This window comes from Taeniopygia guttata, chromosome 3 (genome assembly GCF_048771995.1).
Source record: "Taeniopygia guttata chromosome 3, bTaeGut7.mat, whole genome shotgun sequence".
In the NCBI taxonomy this organism is placed as follows: Eukaryota; Metazoa; Chordata; class Aves; order Passeriformes; family Estrildidae; genus Taeniopygia; species Taeniopygia guttata.
The window spans coordinates 6,033,701-6,058,635 of record NC_133027.1 but is presented as its reverse complement, the minus strand read 5'-3'; the positions used below and the strand labels follow the sequence as shown (position 1 = coordinate 6,058,635).

Genomic DNA, 24,935 nt, shown 5'->3' with positions numbered 1-24,935 from the left:
GCTTGTGTGTATGGCTTAGACTCTTGCATGCACTGCAGGTATTTCCACATACTAACTCAGAACTTGCTCTCTGTTTCTTGTTTAATGAAACTTTCAGAGGGAGTGGCATCAGAAAAGACTGCCTTGTAGTGCAACATCCCTCTAATGGCTAAATATGACTGCGTGTCTGTGTAGATGATCAGATGAACAAATACAGCAAGGAACAAAATATGAAAAGTAAAAAAAATCCCCTCAATACTACACTCTGTAATTATTTCTCTGTGAGTAGCTGAAAACCAGAAACTTTATTTATAAGGCATTTTTATTCTCAAGGCATTAAGACTTGGTCCAAATACCAGTAATATTGTATTGACAATTAGTTTATTGGGGTGATCAAGAGTTGTGCTTGGAAGTCACACCGAGGTACAGACATCAAACCAAAAACTGCTTTGGGCTGGGGTTTGCTGGTCCTTTGCAGCACAGTTTGCTCTGCTTTCGGTGGGAGTCAGAATCACCCGTCACACCTTGGGATGGAGCTTCCCCTGCCCTCTGCAGGGCTGTGAACTTTGGAGATGCAAAAGGAGAGAGGTCCTGCCCACTCTGGGACACCTCCTGAGGGCTGCCAACTGCTCTTTTAACCCAATCAGAGTCACTGAGGAACTGTATTTTTATGATACGGTTTATATGTTAATATGGTACAAAACAAGACCCCTGAGGACGCTTTATGGGATCAGCTGATATGGTAAATGCCCTTATCAGGAACACCCACCATCCAGACCTTTATTTGCAGTGCCTGCAAGTGACTCTCTTTCCTAAGACTGCAAATAAAGTAATGGAATTTCAATAAATAATTCAGCCCTGGATCTTATTTCAGGTTCAGCATTGACTTTCAGCACCTGGCTGCTGTTATTATTTGTTAGTTTGATACACTGCTTAGAGGCATGGAAATTTGGCTGCTATTCACCAACATTTGCAGAATATGCTGTGTGGCCAGATTACTACCCCTGGCTCAGAGATTTTTTAACAGAAATCCAGATTCCAGATGTGCCAGATTTAATTCTTACAAGAAAAAATGCATGTGGGATTCTGGTACTGTAATGGGAACTCTGAAGAGATCTGGTTTTGGAGAAACACCTGATTTGCACCTGATCTCCACTAGAAACAGGAATAATTTGGCTAGAATTGCACTGCCTATGACACCTTTTGGCACTGATCTATCTCTCGTTTTATTTTCTGCAGCTTCCTCGGGGGAATTGTTTTTTGGTGTTTTTTTTTTTTTTTGGTATCTAATTAACTCTCAGGATATAGAATAATCAATATCTGAAAATATTAAAATTGGTCCTTTGTGAATAGCTAAATAAGAGTTATTAACAAATTCTTTCTTCAGAGCACTTGTGGTTTTAATCATTTATTAGGAAGAAACTAGTTAATCCAAAGTATGACTCTGCTTTCACTGAAGTGAGTGGAAAATGTAGTGGGAATATTTTGAGTGAATACTGACTGTTATAGAATTAGATAAGGTACGTTATCACCGAATCATAGAATATTATGAGTTGGAAGGGACATTTTAAAGGTCACCTAGTCTGATTCTCCTCCAGTAAACAGGAACATCTTTAACTAGATCAGTTTGCGGAGAGCCTTGTCCAGCCTTGAATGTTTCCAGGGATGGAGCATCCACCACCTACTCCATTAGAATGTAACCCATTAATGGCTGGGCACCTAAAGGTAAAAACCCTAACAATATCCTGCAGGCTTGAGCTTCCAAAATGAAGGAGCTGCATTATGGATATGCAGAGCATGAACAGGCACTGGTATCAATATCTTGTAGGACAAGATCCTTCCAGTACCTGAAGGGAGCCAATGAGAAAGATGGAGAGAAAATATTTGCAAGAGCCTGGAGTAACAGGACAAGGGGAAATGGCTTCAAACTGAAAGAGAGCAGGTTTAGATTGGTTATCAAGAAGAAATTCTTCCTGGTGAGGGTGGTGAGGCCCTGGCACAGGTTGCCCAGAGAAGTTGTGAATTCCCCATCCCTGGAAATGTCCAAGGCCAGGGTAAATGGGGCTTGGAGCAACCTGGTCTGGTGGAAGGTGTCCCTGCTCACGGCAGAGGGGTTGGAAATTGATGATCTTTAAGGTCCATTCCAACCAGAACTGCTATGATTCTAAGTTTATTTGTCTTAATTACAGGATTTGTGACTTTCTTGTTCAAAGCCCTTACTTCTCCTATGAGATACACAATTGTATCCAAAACAGCCAACAGCAGCTGATGCTTCAGCATCTCTATTGAATTTTACTAAAATCATGACAATTTTCTAAATACTGCTGTGTCCTGACTCCCCAAATCCTGTCACTAAGGTTCCTTCCAGTACTTGAACCCACGTGCATAAATGCAACTGATAGATAAGAAAAAAAGATTGCATGTATAACTGATGTGACAAGTTAGGTACCTTTTGGAAAACCCCAGAAATGACATGTTGACTTCCTTGGGAGCGAGAGCTGCTCCCTGCAATGCAGACAGACAACGCTAGAGGGGATTTTACTACCACTAAAATGTGAGGCCTGTGGCTCTCCCAAAAACCCTTCCAAAACATATGTTATAGTTCAGCCACAAAATGCTAGCTACAGGCTGAGCAAAATCTATGTTTGTATGATGCAAAAGATCAGGAAATATTATGATAATTGTCCCCTCTGGCCATGAAACCTCTGAGTGAAATTCTGGTACTGTCAAAGTCACAGGCAAAATTGCCATTGATTTCACTGGGTCAGACTTCATCCTGTACAGGGTGGAGGGTGACAAAAGTCTGTGCCACCAAGCATCCAGCATTGGCAGCAGGAGCAGCTTTATTGTCAGAATCACTAATGTACACTGTTAAAAAGGGTTTTAAAAGATTCTATGCCACCTCTTTGCAGCAGGATGAAATAAATCACGACCAGTTTTAACAGCTTCTTTTGGTTTCTTCAAAGCCTCCACTAGATGCCGATTACACAACCTCCTTAGAAAGCTTTGTGTTTCATTAGTCCTATAATTACTCTAGCTTTTTTCCCCTCCTAAATCTTTATTGTTGCAAATTGAGCAAAATACTTAATCCCATTCTCTGTGGGCATGAACAACAATGGGTCATCATCCTCTTTGTGAAGCAGTCTTATGCATGCTTGAGGAGACTGTTATGTTGTAGTAGAGCAACACATGTACATCTCATTATCTTGTTGCTGTTTCCTGTAGAGGCACAGACTGATGATTCACGTTGTGATTTACGTAAAACCTCCTTCACTTTGCCCTCACCAGCTATTCCCCATCCTGCATTTTGTACATTACATTTTGTTTTTCTCACATCTTACACCTTGCAGTTTATTTTGCTGAATTTCATTTAATTGGTTTTAGACACTTTGTTCCAACTTCTTAGCATCACTTTGAGTCTACTCCTCTCCTGGGAAATCCCAGTAACCTCTCTGTGCTTGTTTTTGTCAGGAAATTTTGTAAGGTTCTGTTTGTTCCTTCCTCCAGTTTGCTAATGGAAACATCAAGTATGACTCGTCTTGTCACAGAGCTTTATGGAACCTCTATTTGTTATGTGTTTATGCACTAACAGAAAACTTTATTATTGCTGCTCCATAAGTATTTTTTTCAACTACTTGTACAAGCACTTTGCAGAAATTTCATGCAGGTCTTTCCCCCCTATTTTGTTAATGAAAATATGGTCTGGATTTGATGTGATAAACCTTACAGAGGTCAGCTCTAGGTACCTGCTTCTTTTTTCCTACCCAAAGTGCTGGGGAACCTGGCAGAGAACAAAACTTACTTGGGTTAATTCATGTTATTTGTTCCTGATATGTCCATATTGTCTTTTCATATCAACTTTGGATTTACACATTAACTTGTGACTTACTGTTACTCATTTGTTCTGGTATCTTTCTATAGGTTAAAACTTGTATATCTGACATTTCTTGCATTCTTTTTTTGCTTCTGTGGTGTCTCACTCAGAATGGATTATTGATGGGTCCCTAAAATGCAAAGCTTTTAAAAGCTGTTTTCTGAGGTTGCATCCACTGGCTGATGTGGGTACCCAGGACCCTGTGCCAGGATTCTGGTGAGTGGTGGGAGCACAGTTGCTTTATTAAATTGGAAAAGGCTCAGGAAGAAGTATAATGGATGATTGTTGTTTGTTCATCGAGCCAAGAATGAAACACCTGTATTTTCTGTCCACTATATTCTGAAACACAGGAACTTTGTGTACAATCTGCTATCAAGAGATATGATAAGAATGGCAATTTTTGGTTATGAAGAATTTCAAGATTGTTGCTCTAAATTGTGCTGAGTCTAAAAAACCCATTTTAAAACATTCACAGCATTACTGAACAGAGGCTGTGGTGGTTTTCTGTGAGGAGGGAAACTGCAATAGTAATTTTAGAAGGAAATTTTGGCTGCTGGGTGGGCTGCTGGGCAGCCAGGAACCCTGAGAGTCCTGCTGAGCTGCATGTTGTGACCTCCCAGCTTTGTGTGGTCCCAGCACCTTTCCTGTCCTTGGGGGCTGGCCAAAGACCACAACTTCAGGTGTATTCCCCAGGGTGATCTGGCCAAAGCTTCCATGCATCTCCATCACGTATTTGTCAAATTCCAAGTGAGCTCCTCAAAGAATATTCTTCCAATGGAGATTTTATTTTTGAACACTGAATTTTTTGTGTAGTTGCTCAAGAAACTCACAGTCAGTGATACTTCCCTCTTACTGAGGCTTTTAAAATCAGCTTTTCATTTTGAGCAAACTTAAATCTTGTGGCATGATTTGCCAAGTGTAGAGAGTTGATACTTGTGAGAAGTCAGCTGCCTTCAAATTGTCTCACAAGATCTAAAACTGTTAGCCACTCTGTAAATGGCAGCCTGCGTTTAGCACCCATCCTTTAGCTTGTATTTTGCTGCCATTAAAATAATATAAATACATGCTCTTTGTGATTTCTTTCTACAGTACTGCTGGTGCTACTTAATGATTATTACTCTTTTGGAAGCTTTTCCCTTATATATCACCTCCTGATAGTCAGTCTTGGTGTTCAGAAATTCCTCACAGCAGAGCAGGCTGGAATATGGTCTCTTGGAAAAAAATATTTTGGTACCAAACTATATATATATATATTTGTGTATATTTGGTATAGGCAGTTTTGTTATAATTCCCAGTACCTCTGATTATCAAATATTAAATTCTCATTAAGTTGACCATATGCAAAGCGAAGTAACAGATCTACAAATACAAATAATATTATGTTCCAGGGTGTCAGACTAGTCTGTGCTCTTCTACTCTAGTGATATTTGTCAAGTCATGGAACTTTAGAAGAAAGCAGAAGAGGTGATGGAATAGCATGGAATCCTTTCCATGTGATCAGACCATTCACCATGTCTAGTCTGTACTTTTCTAAATCTAAACTGCACATGGCTGATTGGAGTTCTCAGACATGACAAGGTTTATTTCAGAGCAAAAATTATTTCATGCAAGAGCAAATGCAGTGGCCAGTGGCTCCGACAAAGCCCTTGAGGCAACTGAGACCTATTTGTGCAGATTGGTCCCTGTGCCTGTAGCTGTTCTGCTACCAGGGCCTCAGCTGATGTGGCAGATAAGTCTGATCTTTAACTGTGAATATCCTAAGCCATCATGAAAGGATTCTTTGGAAGAAGCCAACCTATAGGACTGATCCCTTCCTGCCCATGGTGCCCCTCACATGGATATAAAAAGTTTATATGATTTACCAAACCTATAGATAATATTTGTCATGTCCTAACTACATGATGCCCATGGGGGACTCCAATCTGCAGTTCCATCTCCTGAAAGTCTCAAGAGTACAAATGCATCTTTTCCAAAGCTGCAGAGATCTGAGAGTGCAGTGACAGCCCCTTGGAGATGCTCAGCCCTGCTGACGTGCTGCTCACTTGGAACCCAGTGTGAGAAGCCAGCTCCCCCCAAACTGGCCAGCAGCACAGACCAGTTCAGCTTATGTGCATTTGAAATATATGCCTGGATGTAATGCCAAACTGGGACAGCATTTTGGCTGGCTTTTGGGGAGCTGGCTAAACAGTCTCACCACTTCCTTTTTGTTTTCTTACTACCCTGACAGCCCTTCAGGCAAGTGCTCTATTTATATTTGACATATATGCACATGGTCCATTTCCATGTGTATGTGCTTAGGAATATTTTCCTGCTCCATCTTGCCCTCCTTTGGAAGGCTGCTGCCCACAGCTTCTCCTAGGAAAATGAAATCTCAGGAAAAGTCCAATGAAGTTGAAATGCTGCATAGCAAATTTATTATTGTTTTCATAGGCCCCTGTTCAGGAAAGTACTTAAGTATGTGCTTAAGTCCTATTGAAATCAACAGGACTTAAGAACATGCTTAAAGTCAAGCATATACTTCCTCTGAATTGGGATGAATTTCAGCACATGCTTAAATGCTTTCCTGAATCAGAGCCACAGTCAACAAGAGTGTCTTGTGATGCACAGGGCTTGTGAGACAAGATTTACTTCTTACCTAAGACCTACCAGTGCTGCTCTATGAATGTACAGTTCTTAGCTTGCCTCTTGGTTGGTGGCACTCCAAAAAGCTCACTGGCTTTTGCATTTGGATAAGAAGTTGGGAAGGAAAAAAAAAAGACAAGAAAATGGAAAGAAACCTTACTAAAGCAATACCTTGGCATGTCTGATCTCATGTTGCAACCCATGTTTTTTTCACTACAATGGAGATTTTTGCTATTGTGTGTGGTATAATTACTATGACAGATTTTTTTTTCTTAATTGCACAATAAATAGGATATTTCCTGGCCTGCTTTGCATTTCCAATAGGATTTTCATTTCCCCTTTGGGTTCTGAGTGTAAGGAGAGTAAGTGTCAAAAGGCAGGAGCTTTCCCAGTTTTAAAACAGAGAGGATGTAACCATGTGTAATGTGAACCTTGAGTTTGATTGTAGGGATGATGAAATCAAATCTCTCCTTAATCCTTACTGTGAAACATTGAGGTGAATTATCCTGCTTGTTTTTGTTAACTTGTTAAAATCCTTTTGAAAATGTGTTTTAATGTCATAAAAAAAAACCCTCCTTGCTTTACCCCACAGACGTTTACAGACCCCTGCACCATGTGCAGAGTGACCTCCATGCAGTGAAAAATGAAAGAAGAAGGAGGATAGATAAACCCAAATACATTATTTGCCTGGAAAAATCACAGTGCTTTGCCATATGCAATTCCTTCCAGTGCTTCCATTTTTAAGCTAGATGCTTAGTCATTATTAATGATGGTGTATTTGAAGTTCTGTATTTTGGGAAAAACTGGAACTTGTCTTTTTTTCCTCCCTTAAGGTTAGTTAAAATAATATACAGTTGTCTGTGTGTATTGCATGTACCAGTTGGTATATTTTTTGGAATATGGGAGGAAATTTATTCCAGTTACTTCATTCATAACAAAGTATTAGCTTGAACTTGAGAAGAACTCCTTGTTCAGCTATGCTATTAAGTGGTTGGAGGCTTTTGATACGGCCATGACTTCACAAAAATACTTGACACAAAGTAAAAATAAAATCACTGAGACTATTTTTTCTCCCTTCTGAAACCACCTAAATTTTCTTAATTAATGATATGATAATGCAGCCCCCACACATGCACACAAATGTCATTACGGTTTAATTAATTCACTAGAAATAGCTGAACTGTTTAAGGAGGAGCACCTTATAATTAATAAAGGAGAACACATTGTTCATTCCTGCCATTACTCAGATAAAGGGAAGCAGCTGGTCTGACAGGAGGCTTTTCCTGATGTTATTACACTGAGTTCCAGGGCAGGACCTTGCATCCCTTGGTGTGAAGGACAGAAACAGCTGGAGACTAAGTAGAAAGGCATACATTCTGAGTAGGTAAACTAATAAAATTATGTTTGTGGGAAGCAATGGGAGCAGAAAGTGCTATTTCCAAGATGGAGAAACGCAAGTCTCTAGAAATTCTGTCTCCACAAACTCCAGACTTTTCTATTGCTGGGGTCCATGTTCATCAAAACTAAGACACTCAGTGGATTCAGTCAAAGTGAAAGGTGGACAGATTCATCTTTCAGATGTGCATCTTGGTCTTGCTCACAGAGGAGACCTTCTCTTGGGCACCTAAGTTCAACTTCAGTGGGGTGAGTGGTTGGCCAAAGAGTCTCGCCCAGCAAATCCTCAAATCTATTGTACTTTTCCACAGTCACTATGGGAATTTGCCTTTTCTGGTAAGGCTCTATTCAGTTGGGAGTGCACTTTAACAACTCTATCTCTTTTATCCTAGTGCCCACAAAACCTCAAATCTGTCCCTAGCTGCAGTCTTTTATTCAGAATTGTCAGTACTGTCCCTAGTTGTAATCACTGTATCAGAAATATCCAATATTTCTGGCAGGGAGAGTGCATATGTCACCAACTTTCTCCATTTTATAAGTACTTCATCACTTTCACTGTATTTTAGGGAAGCTACGTGAGAAAACTTTTGTGAAAAACAGCAGGGAAAAATGGTGGTTCTCCAGCTTGTGAATTATATGTTCTGTTCTTTCCATCCACTGCTTGAGTTCTTGATCTTGATGAAGGTATTATTTAATTCCTGCCTTTCTGAGCCCTTACTCTTGGACAAATATGTAACAGATTTTTATTTAGGCACTACTGGGTGCTTTTAAAAAACTGGGTTTTTTTTGAGGCTCAAAGTGACTAAGCCTAGGAAGTTTTCCTTCTCATCTCCTCCTGGTAGTTAATAGACTTCACAAGGGATCTCAAAACACTCTGATAAACCTTTGAAGTTGTTACCTACTAAGGTTTTGCTCTTTCTGAGTGCTGAACATTAAATTACTGACTGCTGTTAGAAGCAATGAGAAAGGGTTCACAAAAACAACAGAGCTTTGCCTATAATTTCCACAGAAAAAGAGCTGAATATAATAGATAAATTGTGTTGCTGGGGAGATTTTGATTCTGTTCCCTCCTCTGTCACCAGTTTGCCTTGTGATTTGTGGTAGCATTTTCAGTTATGCCAGTCACATGAGATCAAAACCAATGAGTCAGTCTCCACCCAAATCATGAGCCTGGCTTCCAGATCCCAGAGCTTTGAACAGAGATCATACTGTACTTTTTCTTTAGTTTATCTTTTGTTTTTGCAGTTTCCTCTGCCTATTCCCAATGTGTCTCTAGCAATAAATGTTTCCCATTGCTTTGGAAGTGTTGAGAAGGAATTTCGACCATTTGGGTCTGTTGGAGCCCCCATTTGACCTACATAATTAATTTTATTTTTGATCACCAAGTCAATCTTATTTCTTCCAGACTTCACATCTTCTTGAACTTCCCTATGACTTCTACATCCCTTAGCCCCACACAACCCATCACTTCTGTTTCTCCCTTGTCATTATCATTCCTCCAGGCACATGGTGCGACTCTTTGGGATGTCCTTTGCTAAGAGTTGGACTCAGTGATCCTTGTGGGTCCCTTCCAACTCAGCAGATTCTCTGGTTCTGTTATTCAGCTGATTCTGTGATTCAACTGATTCTGTGGTTGTGTGGTTCAGCTGCTTCGTCCTTCCTTCAGTGCTCTGGTCTGGAGATGGTTTTTCACCATTCCCTTGAAGGACAGAGAACATATAAGAAGATGCAGGTCTGGGAAACCCTTAATCTTTGAATGAGAATAAACAAATGGAGAGAGAGCAGGGAAATTGTATCCCTGTGTCTTTCCTGAAAAAAGGTGAAATTGTGATTTATTACTAAGATGGTGAAAAAATCAAGGGGAAATTTGGTGTCATATCACTGCTTTCTCCCATAGCATTTGGTTCTTTTCAAGAAGGACAAGAAGTCAAAAGCTTCTAGCAAAGGTTTAACAAACAAAATCCAAATCAGAAAATGTGACTTCACAGTAATTATGTCATGCACTATGGTGGTGCCTGGTATTCCCATGGTAACATTGTTGCTGTTGCCATGAAATTTGCAGAACAGACTAATGATGAAATTAATGAAATTTTGCAAATCCAGGCTACTCACACCTCAGGTAGATGGGAAATGCATCCTCTCCTACTCATCCTCATGCTCTAACACTCTTTCACCCACGTTGTTTGTTGATCCTTGCATATGCCATGTGCCAGACATATTGCAGATCTATAATTTCAAGTAAAACTGCAAACAGACTGTTCCCCCCATATCCAAGTAACTCTGGAGTCTGAGTGCTTGAAACTGAATCTGAACTCAGATGAAATCTCTTTACACAGCTCTGAACTTCATGTCAGCTTGTCTCCAAGCCTTGAATTCACACTCTTCCCATAGTTTGGTGACAGGAAGTGTGAATTTGTTTTTAAACCCAGAACTGTCAAAAGTTGTATTCAAGACATGAGAAAGATTCTTGATGCTCACCAGAAAATCTTTTGGCTGAACATTTCACAGTCACGGCCTGAGTTTGTACCAACTAGACATGTCTCAAAATGTTTCTAGTTGTGCTGGGATGCTTCACAGAGCTGCAGTAATTAGAAGGGATTCATTCATTAAGACAGAGAAATGCTACCTCACACCTTGTATATTAATAAGAGAAAATTTATGACAGCCAACAGAGTAATATAATAATTATAATTATAATAAGTAATATTGTCTCCAGAGGAAAAGGGTATTTATCTGCTTAGCTCTTTCATCAGCCATTTTTGGACACACACTGTGCTTAAAATGCAGTTATGCAATCCATGTGGGTCAACAACGGAAGGCTGGTTGCTTCACCAGGATTATAAGAATCTTTTAAACACAATGGTACCACAAATTAAAATGGAAATCTATCAAAACAATTATCGTCCTGAAAGCTTTGGCCACAAGCATGATTATTGTAGAAGGATGTTGTCCTTGGCCACAGCTTTGGCTCAGTTCAGCTGGTGTTATGTGTATCCCTCCAAGGCTCAAAGTTAGAATTTGCATGGCTAAGGACCATAAACTTTTAGAGGAAAAAATAGGCTGCTCCTCAATGCTAACACTAGCAGTTTTGTGTTGTTGTGTAGTGGTTTGTAGGCAATTTGTTAGATACTAGACTGAATGTGGCTGAAACCTGCCTTGAACTTTGGGAGGATTCAGACAGAGATTTCTGTCTGGACCTGGCTGTTTCTGTCTGAGGCAGTTGTTGATGCGAACAGGAGTTAATGTCCAGAGTTTTTGAGTTTCACCCTAAAGTACATGTTTTAGATAGTAAAACAGTGAAGCAGATATTGAGCTGATATAAACTGCAGTCTACAGACTTAAATAAAGCAGAAGTCAAGTCCTGAGTGTGTCCACCCTGTCCATGAGGCAGGCAGTTGTAGGTGTGAGAGTAGTTGAAAGAACACGCTGGATGTTGCTTGCCATCAGCAAAGGACACATCTCCTTAGAGATGTCCTCAGGAGAGGCTCCATGTTGCACCCTTGAGCTCCTGACAAAGGCTGAATCCTGCAGTAACTCCATTCTTGTGTTGATGATAAACTATATTAAATAACAGCACTGCTGGTTATTTTTAAAATGCTCATTTTTCTATCACCATCCAATTTTCCATCTTGAGGGAGGTAAATGAGTAACAAATCTGAAATCCATTTTTCCTTTCCCCCCACCAGGCAGGTATAGATGGAGAAAGCATTGGGAACTGCCCATTCTCCCAGCGTCTATTCATGATCCTGTGGCTCAAAGGAGTTGTGTTCAATGTCACCACTGTTGATCTGAAAAGGTAAAAATTTTTCTGTTTAATTGAAAATAGGTGTATGACCCAGTGTTTGCACTATAGAAAAACCCCTCCAAGTTAAATCAGATTTTTATCTGGCCTAGAAAGCCTGTGGTGCACAACAAAATAGTTGGGATTCAGGTTTGGCTGTTGTTTTTATTTTTTTCTCACTTGTGGAATGTTTTTATATTAAACAGGGTGCTTGGGGTAGTTTCAAAGTCTTCCAACCACAAATTACTGGAGAGGAAAAAAAGGCAGACTGATTTTGTAGGAGCTATAAATATCTGTGCAACTACCCGACCATAAAGATTAGTGATTTCATGACTTTTTCTCTGCTTGCAGAAAGCCAGCTGACCTGCACAATCTGGCTCCTGGGACCCACCCACCTTTCCTGACATTTAATGGAGAAGTCAAGACAGATGTTAACAAGATTGAGGAATTCTTGGAAGAGATTCTTGCACCTCCAAAGTAAGATCTTCGGAATTTTTTTTCAGTCAGTTTTCCATTTCCTAGGAATGAAAGACATCCTAAGAGGAGTTCCTAAAAAGCACTCCTTCCTACAACCTTTACTTACAGGAGTAATATTTATTTATGAAACTTGCTGGCTTCAGTGAGATGACTTCCATGTGTGAAGGTTAGTAATGTGACTAATAACTGCAGAATGTTTTCTCTGTACACATTTCAGGATGCCCGTGTATGCAGAATTAAGGAGACCAGTACTAAAAAAAAAATTGTAGGGGTCTGGTGGCCACATTTTGCAAAGCTAAAAATAACTTGGAAGAGATGCTGAGAATTGCCACACAAAATATCTGTGCCAGGAAAAGCATTTTACAGTGAAAAACTAGAGGTTTCTGAGCTGTATGGTGTGTTAGGAAGGTTGGAAGGGGAACTGATTACAGAGGACGAGAGGCTCGGGAGGCAGAAAAGTGCTCATTATTCTAGTCAAGAAATGACAAGAGCACATAACTGGAAGTTATAACTAAACTAATTCAGATTAGGAATAAGGCCCAGATTTTTTCAGTATGAAAAAGCTACCAATGAAAGGTTTAGATTTACCAGATATGCCTTACTAATTCAAACATTTTGGACTTAATACAAGGATAATGGAAAAAATAAATAGTTGGCTTGTGAGTTGGACCTTAGAATCTATGAATCCATCAAATTTGGCTTAGTTCCTTGTGGAGCATTTTACCTCCAAGTGAATCAGCAGCTATAGGCCAGTCCTGAGGCAAGAGATCAGGTATTTAAATTTTCTATACTCTGCTCCAAGACCACTGAAGTCAGTAGGAGTCATTAGTTTGTGTTTATCTTTTAAATCAATATATTCCTTTTCACCAAATGTCTATAAAAAGCAATGCAGGGACTGAAACATTTATGGCGAATTTATGGTGAACCTTGTGAATCCTAACACCCTTTGCTGTTCCATCCTGGAGTACATTTTCAGAACAGGGGATCAGACACGGCTGCCATTCATAATGGAGCGATCTGGCTGCCACACTCCCCTGCACTCTTCTGGAAATGTATGTTTCCTTCTGATTCAAGGCTGATTTTGGATTGTGGTTACACAAAGCACAAGTGCAATTACCTTTGTCTTGACTCCATCCCTGTGTAACTCCCCACATGCCTGCCTTGACAGACAGATAACAGATTCCATTACGAGGGTCTTGCCAAGCTGTTGTTTTGAGCTAATGAGTGTTAATTGCAGGTCTTCACACAGGAGGTTTTTTCTCTCTTGTAAATTATATTTGTAGCCATGGCTGTGATGCTGGTAACAAGATGTTACTCTCCCCACTGCTTTTGCCTCTTCAGGTATCCCAAGCTGGCTGCTAAGCACCGGGAATCAAACACTGCTGGAATCGATATATTTTCCAAATTTTCTGCATACATCAAAAACACCAAGCAGCAAGATAATGCTGGTGAGTATAACCATTGCCAAATGTGTCAGGGAGTTTGTGTGCTTAGAAGTGGAAGAATTTTGCCATTCTCTCATCATTTTTTTGTAAACTTTGCTCAGATGACATGACATCAGGCACTGCTGCTGATCAGCTTGAGGTGGTTGGTTAGGACTGAAGTTCACATGTCCACAGTTGAATTAATTACATCTGTAGTAGTAAATAAAAGACACAGAGTGTTTGGTAGCCTCTTTACCAACAGCCATGGCGTGACTCCTGTCCATGCAGCCCAGTTTCCTCACCAGAACAGGATCCCTAACTGCTTACTGGAAGAGACTGGTGGCCTGTGCTACCTCCTCCTCTGCCCCAGCACTGTTTAGAGGAGTGTGTGGTGACTGGACTCAAACCTGTGAGAGCAGCTCATGCTTTATTAGATTTTACCATCAGGCTCTTGGCCCTCTTATGCTATAGCTAATTTGCTCATATAAACTGAGTTATATCAAGACATTCCATATAAAATAATTAAAAGACAGAAGTGAATTTAAGAAATGTAATTACACTGTGTAAGCTCCAGGTTTTCCTTCTCATTTGTTTATGAAAAGAAAGAGTCCCCCAGAAGCCAGATGCCATTCATATTTATATGCATCCCACACAGTCTTCTTAATGAAATTGCTGTTCTTCTCCACATTCCTTTCACCTCAGAGAGGCAAAACTCCAGCGAGTCTGAGCTCCTGTTGCTCCATAAAGCTGTGGATTTACACATCCCTATCCCTTGAGATGATCTAGTAGAATATTTGCTGTCATTCACTGGTGTACCTTCTCCCTTGTATTACTGCTTTCACAGAGACATGAGGCATGTTGAGTACCATGGGCTTATATCCCATCATTCAGAAAACACTAGATTTTGCAGGTTCCAGATCTGCCACACACTTCATCTGTGCAATTATATTTCATTGCCCAAGGCTGACCCATGAGATAAAAATGGGTAAATGTGATTTATGTCAGATAATAATCTCCTCTGTAATATTTTTGTGTTGCTAACAGAAGGAAATAATTACAGTGCTTCGCTTCTTAGTGATGCTAAAAACTTGGGGTTTTTTTGTCTAATGCTAATGAAATGCTCAGCTAACTTTTCTAGGAAGTTGTAAAAGGAAGATAAATTAAGAGTTAGACTAAATAGATGTAACAATGAAAGTAAAATATCCTGGCCATTTGCAAGGAAGTTTTATGGTCCGCTGTGCAGCTGTAAATCTTCAGCTGTGCTATCCCACATGCACAGTCCCAACTCTTGCTTCTCAGTGACTGCAATATTCAAATGCCTGGGCTCACAAGGGCTGACATCTCCAGCCAGGAATAGATGGGTGTCCTAGAGGTGTCTGCATCTGGCCATAAGCAGAGCTGGAATTCAAGGTCTGATATCCACTATGGGGAGATAAGGAATCTAACCCCACAAAGCACTCTACATTTTCAGAAGCTGCAGTATGATTAAAGAGAGCTTTCCCTAGTTCTGCATAACAAACTTTTGGTTTAGGTACTCTTGCAAATGACAATTAAGCACACCAAGGTCTTAGGGACAAGAGCTGTTAAGCTGCATCAGAGACACAATCTTTGCTCCCTGCAAACATCCTCACTCTATTTTTGTTACCTGGTTCCTGCTCCTGTCTTATCCAGACACTGCAGTCTCTGAATGCACTGCTGCTCAACTTTCCTCTTCAAAGTAGAGAAAAGCTTTTAGCTTAATTTTATTACAGCTGGAGTGCTGCATTGCAAGGAGAATAAAGCAGACATGGGCAGAGTAGAACTGGATCTTTCTATCTATAACTATGTTCTTTCTATCAATGGAATAAGGTCTCTGGGACTGTCAGTGCAGACCTCAATTTCAGCAGAGTAATTGACTGTCAGTTTTCAAGGGCTAAGGAAGAATAGTTTCTCCCTAATCCCAGGGATGTTTTATTCACCTTCTGCCTGGTTCATCTCAACAATAGCAGTTTTTCTGAAGGCTGATTAGGATGGAGGAGAATGAGTTAGTCAAAAAGTAGTTGTGTTAAATTTCTTGAGCAGTGAAAAGACTGTGTGCAAAGAGGAAAGGAAAGCAACACCATGTACATATTTCCTAATGAACCTATTTATTTTTGATTTATAGTTAATAAATTTTTGTAAAATTGCAACACTGATTCAAAAGGGATCTGAGGCTTTAGCCCTGATATGGTGCATATCATTTTACAACAGGTCCTGCTGCATTATTAAAAATAATATAATAGAATCACAGAATCGCAAAAGACCTGGGATCTGTAAATCTGGAATCTGGAAAAGACCTTGAAATCATCAAGTCCAACCTTTGATCATGATGCTGTCAATTAAACCTTAGCACTGGGTGCCACATCCAGTCACTTCTTGACTACTTCCAGGGATGGTAACTCCATCACCTCTCTGGAAAGCCCATTCCAATGCTTAATAACCCTTTCACTGACTAAATTCTTCTTGATGTCCAGCCTGGCCTTCCCCAGGTACAGCTTGAGGCTTTCTATTGAAGAAAATAGTTTTAATATTGTATTAGTATTATAGTCTGTTATGATTATATATTAAATAAATATTATACATTCATTTTTATATATTGTGATATGATTTTTATTTTTCCTATATAACAGCAGAAGTAGTTGTATATAGTTCTGTGACAAAAAAAAAAAAATTATAAAATATAATTACTTAGGTGAAGTCCCTTTCCCTGTCTGTGCATGAGCAGGTGAGATCCAAAAAGAAGAGAGATTGCTGCTTGTGGCTATTAAAAATGATTTCTGTCGCTCACAGCTCTGAGATAAAGGTTATATGTATCTCGTAGTCATCCTCTACATCCATTCCTAGCTCCAGCTGATTCCAGTGCTTGGGTTAGTCTGGAAAGCCACACCAGTGACTGGAACATCAGTTGCATGTGATCAAAACACAAATAGAAGAGTTGTTATTAAATTAAAAATAGATTCTAGAACCCAGGTCATTACATAAACAATAATTTTCATTTCTTTTAATGGGAAATAGAGGCCTGGCCTGGCAGGACAGCAAGGTGGTTAAAGCATCAAACATCAAGTTATTTAAATTATGTTCCCTTAACTCAGGAGTCAGGGAAGTGAATTCAATACCATGTGGGCTATCAGGCTGGGAATTTGTGGCATCAGCCTGTCTCTGGCTGTGAGGAGTGTGGGTTAGGTGTGATTATGTGTGACCATGCCTTGTAGGGTACTGGTTTAGAACAGGTCTCATGGTGTGTGCAACGTGAGCTCTCACCCCAGCCTGGGGCTGTTACAGCTCTGCAGAAAAGTGACACAAAATGGTTGGGATAATTAATTATATTTATGCAGCATGAGGGTACTGGATGTGAGAATTGATGGGAATCTGATGCACACCAAAAAGAAGTCCAAGCTGCTGTCCCTCTTAGCAGAGTTTGCAGCCAGGACCATGGAGAAATGTCACACCTCAGGTGATGCCACTGCTGGCCATGTCACTGTGGTGTTTCCTGTCTTGAGAGCACTGGCAAGATGGCACTGCTAGCACAGCCTTTACATAGCTAAATGATTTTTTTTACCCAGATAGCGGAAAAGTCAGTAAGGACAACAGGAGATTGGTAAATCCTTGCTTTAGTGTGTGTCTGAGTCCTCGTATGTAAATGAACAGATGCAAGTATACATTTGTAGGTCTGTTTCTGAGATTGTGACACCCTCTGCTGGCAAATATATGAATGTATAAAGCAGCTCTGCACAAGCAGCTTTACAATCAGGTCGGAAACGTCCCCTTACCAAAACAGGATTCTTTCTGTCAAGACAGTTTCCTCTTACATATGTAACATTGTCAAAAGAGAAGTGTTTCTTAGTAACCTATCAATTTGGACAAAGTTTTAATGGAAAAAATTATGTTTTTTCTGGATGACTTAAATTTACTTTGAAGTAAAAATGCTTTAACATTATAGAGAAAAATAGTGATTTTTTTTTCTGGATTCATCCAGTACTTCGTTAGCCACACACCGTTATGTTTTATGCCTGGCACAGAAGCAGGTGATAACCTTCTCCTGTAAGTCTGCATGGCAATATGTTATTGATCATGATTCATTTACTTACCAAAGGTATTTGGCAGTGAAGCTGCCCTGATTTAATAGTTCCCTGAATTTCTGATTTTTTTTTTCCATCTTTGTTTTCCTAACTTTTCTGTCTTACAATATAAAAATGTTGAAAGTTTTGGAAAGGGTTGGTGAGGGCTGTAAGCCCAGAAGCAAACATGCTTATGCCATATCAAAGTCCAACCACTTTTAAGCTTCTTGAAAGGGAAGGAACTGATTCCAGATTCTCAGGATGTGGCAAGCTGTGTTTAAAGAAAGTGTGTGCATTTATTATTTCAAGTCAGTTCAATCAGAACTTTATTCCTTCCACCCCCTGTGCCACTTGATAATTTTATAACAGGCCTGTTTGAAGGCGTCATCTCCTCATTGTGGGATTAGATCTGTGTTTCAGTAGCACCACTGGATTATTCAGTTCTCTAGCTGTTGTCGCCAGGCTTCACCCCTTGTGCCTGAAATGACAATGGCTCATTCACACAGACAGGAGACCTTGGGAAGGTTCAGTGCAGTAGTCTTGAAAATGATTTCCTGGGTGCTCTTGCTCCAGTTTTCATGGCCAATTTGAGAGTTTTTGATTGCTTAGTGATTGTTTAATATCGAGAAGGAAGTCTTGTCTGAGCACAGGAAAGTAAACTGAGGTCTTGTGTGTTTACTTTGGTTCTTCTGGTTGATGCTGAGCAAGTCACTCATGCTCTGTACGGTCACCAGGGAAGCAACAATTTATGTATTCATTGGAGGAGGATGAAATCTAATTAATTAGAATGCTGTGTACACAGTCAGCATCCTGCTTATTATTTTTACTTGCGAGACTGTGTACTGCAAACCAAGGGGACAACCTGGGGTAACCACCCATTAACTGTCCCGCCTAAAATTGTGAGTTCTTTGGCTCGTAGAATGAGCCCTTTGATTTAATGTAGGAGTTTAAAAAGTTGTTTTTGAATTGAGTTCTTAGGGGGCACCAGCTCCAGTGTGGGTGGGCGCATTCATTAGTGGTAGGGAAGGATATTTCACTGTACGGCTGCTCAGAAGGCGCTGAGCTGGGAGACCACCAACATGATTTTGTGCAGAGGAATTTCCAGCCGTCTGACCAGAGGACTCTGCTTGTCTGGTTTGGATTTACATCAAGAGGCCAAAAATAAAAGCGCATTTAAATCATTAATTCACATGTGATTAAGTGCTGTCCACCTCTTTCAGTAGCTCCATCACACTTTGTGGTTTGGTGCGTGAGGTGGGAAATGTCTCTCAGTGTGCTGTGTATGTACACGTGCAGTAGAAATGCACACACACACAGAGGCCTGGAATTAAAACTTCCCTACTTCAGTTTTACACTGTGGAGTTACTCCCACTAAGCAGAGGGTCAGACCCATAGCACAGGTATGTGCACAGGCTGAATTGTGCACAGTGATCCTTCCTAGAAGCCACCACATGCCTCTTGTCATAAGCAGAAAATCTGTTCACTCCAATCCCCAGCACAGAATATTCACAGCAATACCAGCAGCATGGTCAGACCCTCTGTGGCTCCTGTGCCAGGAGTAGGAGCTTCTTGATGTGGTTGGGCAGCTTGGGACATCCTGACGAGCATGGTGTGGTCTGAGAGCCAAACATCTGTCCCCAGAGCATCTCCTCCCATGGTGGGGAAGGGCAGGGAGTCACCCCTCTTCCTTCCAGCCTGGCTGCTCAGCCAAAGGGGTCATATTACAGCTGTAACTATGATATGGCTTCTCCTGAGTCTTTGGTCCTTCTGGACCTGTTCCATGCCTAAAAGCTTAACCAGTGCCCAGAAAAGTTCCTGGCAAAGCTGCTCTTGAGTTTGCCAGAGCAAGTTTAAAAATCTGTTTGAATGCTCTTGTATTGATGGAAAGTTTCCTGTGACGGGGATCTTGGATCAGACTCTAATTTGGGACCAACATTACACTTTATGCTATTTGAACAGGTTTTCAAGGTGCCTTATAAATATATAGGCAAAAATGTCAATATGTGTGTGATGTCTGTGTATCAACTTGCCATTACATTTTTTTATTCTTTCTCTTTAGTTGAAGAATTTCCATTTTCCACTACAAACCCCACATTGGTCCAAGGCCCAGAACAAGCCACAATTTGTCCTGTAGTGTCATAGTACCAAGTTTCCTCTGTCTTTCAACCAAGAAGGACTAGAAAAAGCTTTTAAAATTGCTTTAGAGAAAAGGACTTGCTTAGTGATGGAACATGTCAGGATGGCAGTTCTTCTAGTGGAAAGTGTCCCTGTCCCTGGCAGGGAGGTTGGAAATAGATGACTTTTAAGGTCCCTTCCAAGCCAGGCCATTCCATTATTCCATGCTGATTCCATGATTCTTTGATTTTGGCCTTTTGAAGCACAAAAAAGGACCTATTTCAGAACATTTTAAACAAGTTTTTATTATTCCCCATGAGCTGAATAATGTTGGGCTCATGGTAGCTAAAGTCCTTGGCAGCTTTACAAAACCAGCCCTAATATAAAAAATACCCAGTCTTTAAAACATATGTAAAATAGGTTTTCTGCAACATTTGTGGCACATAAAGTACCAAATACATGTTGGTGAGTGTGATATAAAGCTTTTATTGCCATTCATTTGGGATGACCCACATAACTCACTCATGATACGCTAATAAAACTGTTCACTCTGTCTCCTTATAAAAACACACGTGTAAAGACCACTAAAACTGTGGTGTAGCTTTGTGCTAACTTGTTAAGAAGTGCTGCAAGTTGCATTTATCACCTGCCCCAAATTGCTTTATCTGCTTTCTGCCCAGTAATCAAAGTCTAAAATGCCCAGGAACAGCAGTTTGCAACATAAGTTTTCTTGAGAAATAACTTTTTGGAAGTTCTCAAAATCATGCTGGCTGGATGCCCAGAGTCATCAATATTCTGTCTGGTACCAGTGACAGCTTTAAGGACCAATATCTTTTGACCTGCCAAAACTGAGAACTGAAATGTTATGTCATTAAAAGGAAGAGGTTTTCAGTTTTCTAAAATGATAACACACCACCACCTTAATCTAAGCAATATCTAATTTACAAGGGAATATTTCTGAACTTTCCATCTTCTAATACCTTGCTAATTGAGGAACAAAGATTTCCTGATGGAAATGTGAAAAACGTTATTTGAAGACAACACAAAAGGAACGTTTTCTAAAACTCCAGATGTGATCAGACTGCAGGCTCTCCAAGGCAGGGACTTGATATGCCTGGTTAACAGTCCTAGATGCAGCCATTTTGGGAATAGTAAATATTTGCATTAAATTTCCTAACAGACAAAATTTTCTGACAAGTCTGTGCTGAAGCAATTTTGAAAACATAGAATATCATAGGGAAGAAGAGAGAGAGAAAAAAGAAAGAATATATGTATTTATATAATTTAAAGTTATAGAATATGCTGAAGTCAACAAGGTTAATGACATGATGAAATGAAGGCACTTACTCAAGCTTTTGCTGAGTCAGGGCCTGTATACATGGTCAGGCCTAGAGTAAAACACTTGCAATGGGAGCAGTAGTTGGCAGCCACTCTCCTTTAAGAGGGAATTATTTCCCCTGTGTGTTGGAATATTCCTCCAAGTGCTGCTGGCTTTACTGGGATGCTTTGTTCTGTTTCCCAGCCGAGCTCCCATGCTCGCACTCAGGAGCAGTAGCACAGCTGGAAGTGGATTAGAGCAATCTGGCAGCAGCAGTCCTGGGAGGAATTAAGCGCCTTGCTGCTGGAATGGGAGGCTGAAATTACATTATTACTTAGAATTGAGTTTTAACTTCATTGCTTTAAGGTTTTGCCCTGGTGGATAACTCCCTTTGTTGTGATAGACTTGGTGTATCTTAAGTGTGTTCCCCACAGCAAGGACTTAAATGAAGTTATGGCTTTGCTCAGTTCAGTGTCCAAACCTTATATAAGCAAATGTTCAGGTTTAAACACCCAACTGGTCTTGATGTGCTAAGAGGATTGTTCACAGGTTTACATTTAGCCATTGCAAGCTATCACATGGTAGATAGCCCAGTGACTGGCTCCTGGAAGTCAGTTTGCAAAACTGTTGATGACTTCAAAGGGAAAAGAATTGGCCCAGATTCTGTTTTTCCCCAAACAGATTTTTAAAGTATTTTTTTCTGTTTTTTCTTTTCTTTTCTTTTTTTTTTTTTATGCATGCAAATGTTCTTCATAAAATAACAGGGAAAAGAAGAATGAGGTGTAAATGGAAATCAATGTTGCTAAGTTTCTTTTTTAGATATCTCTTAAGTCATTGACTTTCAGCTTGAAAACACTGCTAGAAATGAGGTGACAAAATGGGAATTAGAGAAATAATTCTTGTAAAAATATCCTGGTTTTTCTGATTACAGAAAAAGGTAATCCGAATTTCATGAACTTTGAGGCCAGAAGGATCTTTGTGTTATTTGCTATCATCTCCTACAAATCACATCCCAGTGAGTTTTGCCCATTGAGCAAACATGTAAATGATCCATCCTTAAAAGGATTTGGTTTGATTGAGCACAGAACGGGAGAAACTGAAGTGTCCTTGGTGCACTGAAGAGTCTTTGGAGCTTTTTTCTAGTCCTTGAGCACTGTCTTACTGTTTTCTTTTGACCTCTTGCTGGAATTCCCAAGGTCTTTTTCCGTTTTTTTAATTGGAGAAAATAGAACTGGGAAAAATGTTTTTAATACTTGCTGCAACAGCTCAGATGCAACAGACACAATGTGACCTCCCTACTAATTCTTGGATTGTTTTCATACATCCAGACTTAATTATAACTGATTTTGCTTCTGCTCCTTTCAGGGAGGTTGAGGCATAATCACGATGATCCCTAAGTTATTTCAAGTTATTGAAACAAAAAAATATCAAAAGCAGAGAAACAACAGGAAAGAATTAAGATGAAACTAGTTTGTAAATCTCATAATCTCATGACTTTTTGTGTCTCAGTAAAAATTTTTGGACACAAAAATTCTGGAAAATTGAACACAGAAAATTCTGGAAATGCTAAATCAATCTATTTGAGACTGAGATTTTCCAGGTGAACGAAAGGAATCGGGAACCTAATAGCTTTAAAATTTCATCCTCAGGTGCAGCTAGCTAGGCATTGCTTTGTCTCCCTCTCATGTGTGTTCGCTGATGCTGGAATTAAACAACACAGTTGAAAACAGTGGAATGCAATCTGGATTATCCTGGTGTAAACAGAAGCAGACTTTATTCTTCTACATGTCTGGAATTGGAAGAAATTAGTATTAAAGATTTAAGCACGAACAACCTGGACAGGAACGAATTTCTTCGCCTAAGTCTTGGAACACAAGGGGTCCCCAGAGCACTGCTGCTAAAGCCCAGCTGCACTCGCTACCAGAATCTCGCTTTTCTCCTATTTGACTGCAGATTCATGAAGTTAGTTTTCCTTTTGTTAGTCCCAGAAATGTCTTATTTGCTCTTCAGTAGTAAAACAAAAGTTTAAACTCTGAGTGAACACACTAAAAAATCGAGATAGTGGTGCGATAACCTCATACTGTAAATAATGTGTGTTTATAATCTGCAGGGCTTTTTTTTTTTTTTTTTTTTTTTTTTTCCCAAATTCCTGATGCAGATCAGCTGCTGCTTGTCTGCAGTTGCTTTAGGGACACCTGCACAAGACTAACATGGCAGAGGTCAGGATTAGGCCCTTGGGGACGTGCCCTAAAAGTGATGCTTGTCACTTACTGCTGCTACAGGGTCAGGATGATTTGTGAAACGCAAGTTCTTCCTGGGGCACTTGTAGGCTAGTAGTTTTACATTCACTTGCTTCCTGCCCTCAGGGTCACCTGGACTCCTAAGAGAATTGGGAATGAAGCTTTCTTTTGGTGTCATTTGAACACCTGGGTTTTCTTCTTAAGAAACCTTTGAAGGTGCTCTGACAGCACTCCTCATGATAATGTTACAAGTATTCAATTTATTTCTTGCCTCCAATGTAACAATGGATAAGAAAAGGGAGGGAGGAAAACTGAGTTTTCAGTAAAAAAATAGAAACAAGTCAAATCAATCTTTCTAGATGCTTGAAAAACATGCCTAATTTACTATTTAAGGTATTACTGATTCACCTGCTTCACTAGGTTTAATTTGGGAGTAGAAAGATGCCAAGATGCCTCTTTTTTTCCTTATATTTACTGTTTATCACATCTCACCTGAAACATATTTCCACAGCTGGTGCATTACTGCTTTACTAATGTAAAGTTTGTGGGCAAAGAGTATTTTTATTTTTATATTGTATATAGGACGTGGCAAGGCAAGTGATTTAAATTATTTTTACAAGGCCATATAGAAAACTTCAAAAGAAGAGACTCAAGTCTCCTAAATCCAGGTAACCTCTTAATCCTTGGATCATTGCTCTTTGTCTTAGGAAAAGGTAGCTGGGAATTGAGCTTTAAGTCTCATTCCTTCTATGGAGGTTTTGAGACATGTCTGTCAAAATATCCCAAACTTTTTGGGTGGAGCTCTAATCAATCAATCAATCAATCAATCAATCCACATCATCAGTCTGTAGATGGGGTAAGAAGGGAAGAGAGATTATAAGGGTGGGATCATCTCACCTAAATCTGTCTAGAAGTTATATCTTAGTCATTCAAAAGTCCTGGTTTGTTTCTGATCAATGGAGAGAGACATTTCTAAAGGGCTTTTGATTTTTCTCAAAATATGAGTCTAAAGCTGGAAGAATTTCCTTTGGAGGTGCCTTTCTCTCATTGAACAATTAGGTCAGACTAATTGCCTAACAATTAGAAGTCAGGCAAGGGGAATCTCACCCATAAGGAAATCAACAGATTTTTGAAGTGTCCAGGTTTCTGAGGGTGCTTGGGGTATCCCTCAGCTGTGTCAGCTCCATGTTCCTCTGAGTTCTGGAGGAAGTGTTCCTGGGGCTTAGCACCTCCATTTCTCTCACGGCACGCACACAGAATATATGTGTGCCAACATGCATGGAAAATGTGTCCCTGTTTATGCCTGGCTCAGACCATGTCTGAAAGGTCCTTTAGGACCAGAGTTGTGTGACTGTTTCCGTGTGTGCCCCTGTGTTTTGCTGACTCACTCCATTCCTGGTGTTTGCTCACCCCAACACAGACTGGGAGTAAAAAACCCCTTTTCAAGTCCCAGCTCTGACTTGTCTGGGGGATGAACATGAGCCTCTGTCCCCTACAACAACCCCAAACCAGGAAAAAGTGGATTTGAGGAATAAGAGACACTAATTTATTTCTCTTCTGCATACACAAGGTATTTGTTGATTCATTAAGTGGGCAGAGACAGAGAGATCATGGCTTTTTCACAAGGCTGTGTG

General features: G+C 40.1%; 1 protein-coding gene across 1 annotated transcript in view; it reads left to right on the top strand.

Annotated features, from left to right (window-relative positions):
- Positions 1 to 24,935, top strand: part of CLIC5 (chloride intracellular channel 5) — a 58,637-nt gene that overhangs the window by 14,683 nt on the left and 19,019 nt on the right. Inside the window, exons 2-4 of the mRNA XM_030269925.4 lie at positions 11,557 to 11,666; positions 12,003 to 12,128; positions 13,470 to 13,576. Of these exons, the coding sequence (XP_030125785.4) occupies positions 11,557 to 11,666; positions 12,003 to 12,128; positions 13,470 to 13,576 (343 nt within the window). The remainder of the gene's footprint in view (positions 1 to 11,556; positions 11,667 to 12,002; positions 12,129 to 13,469; positions 13,577 to 24,935) is intronic.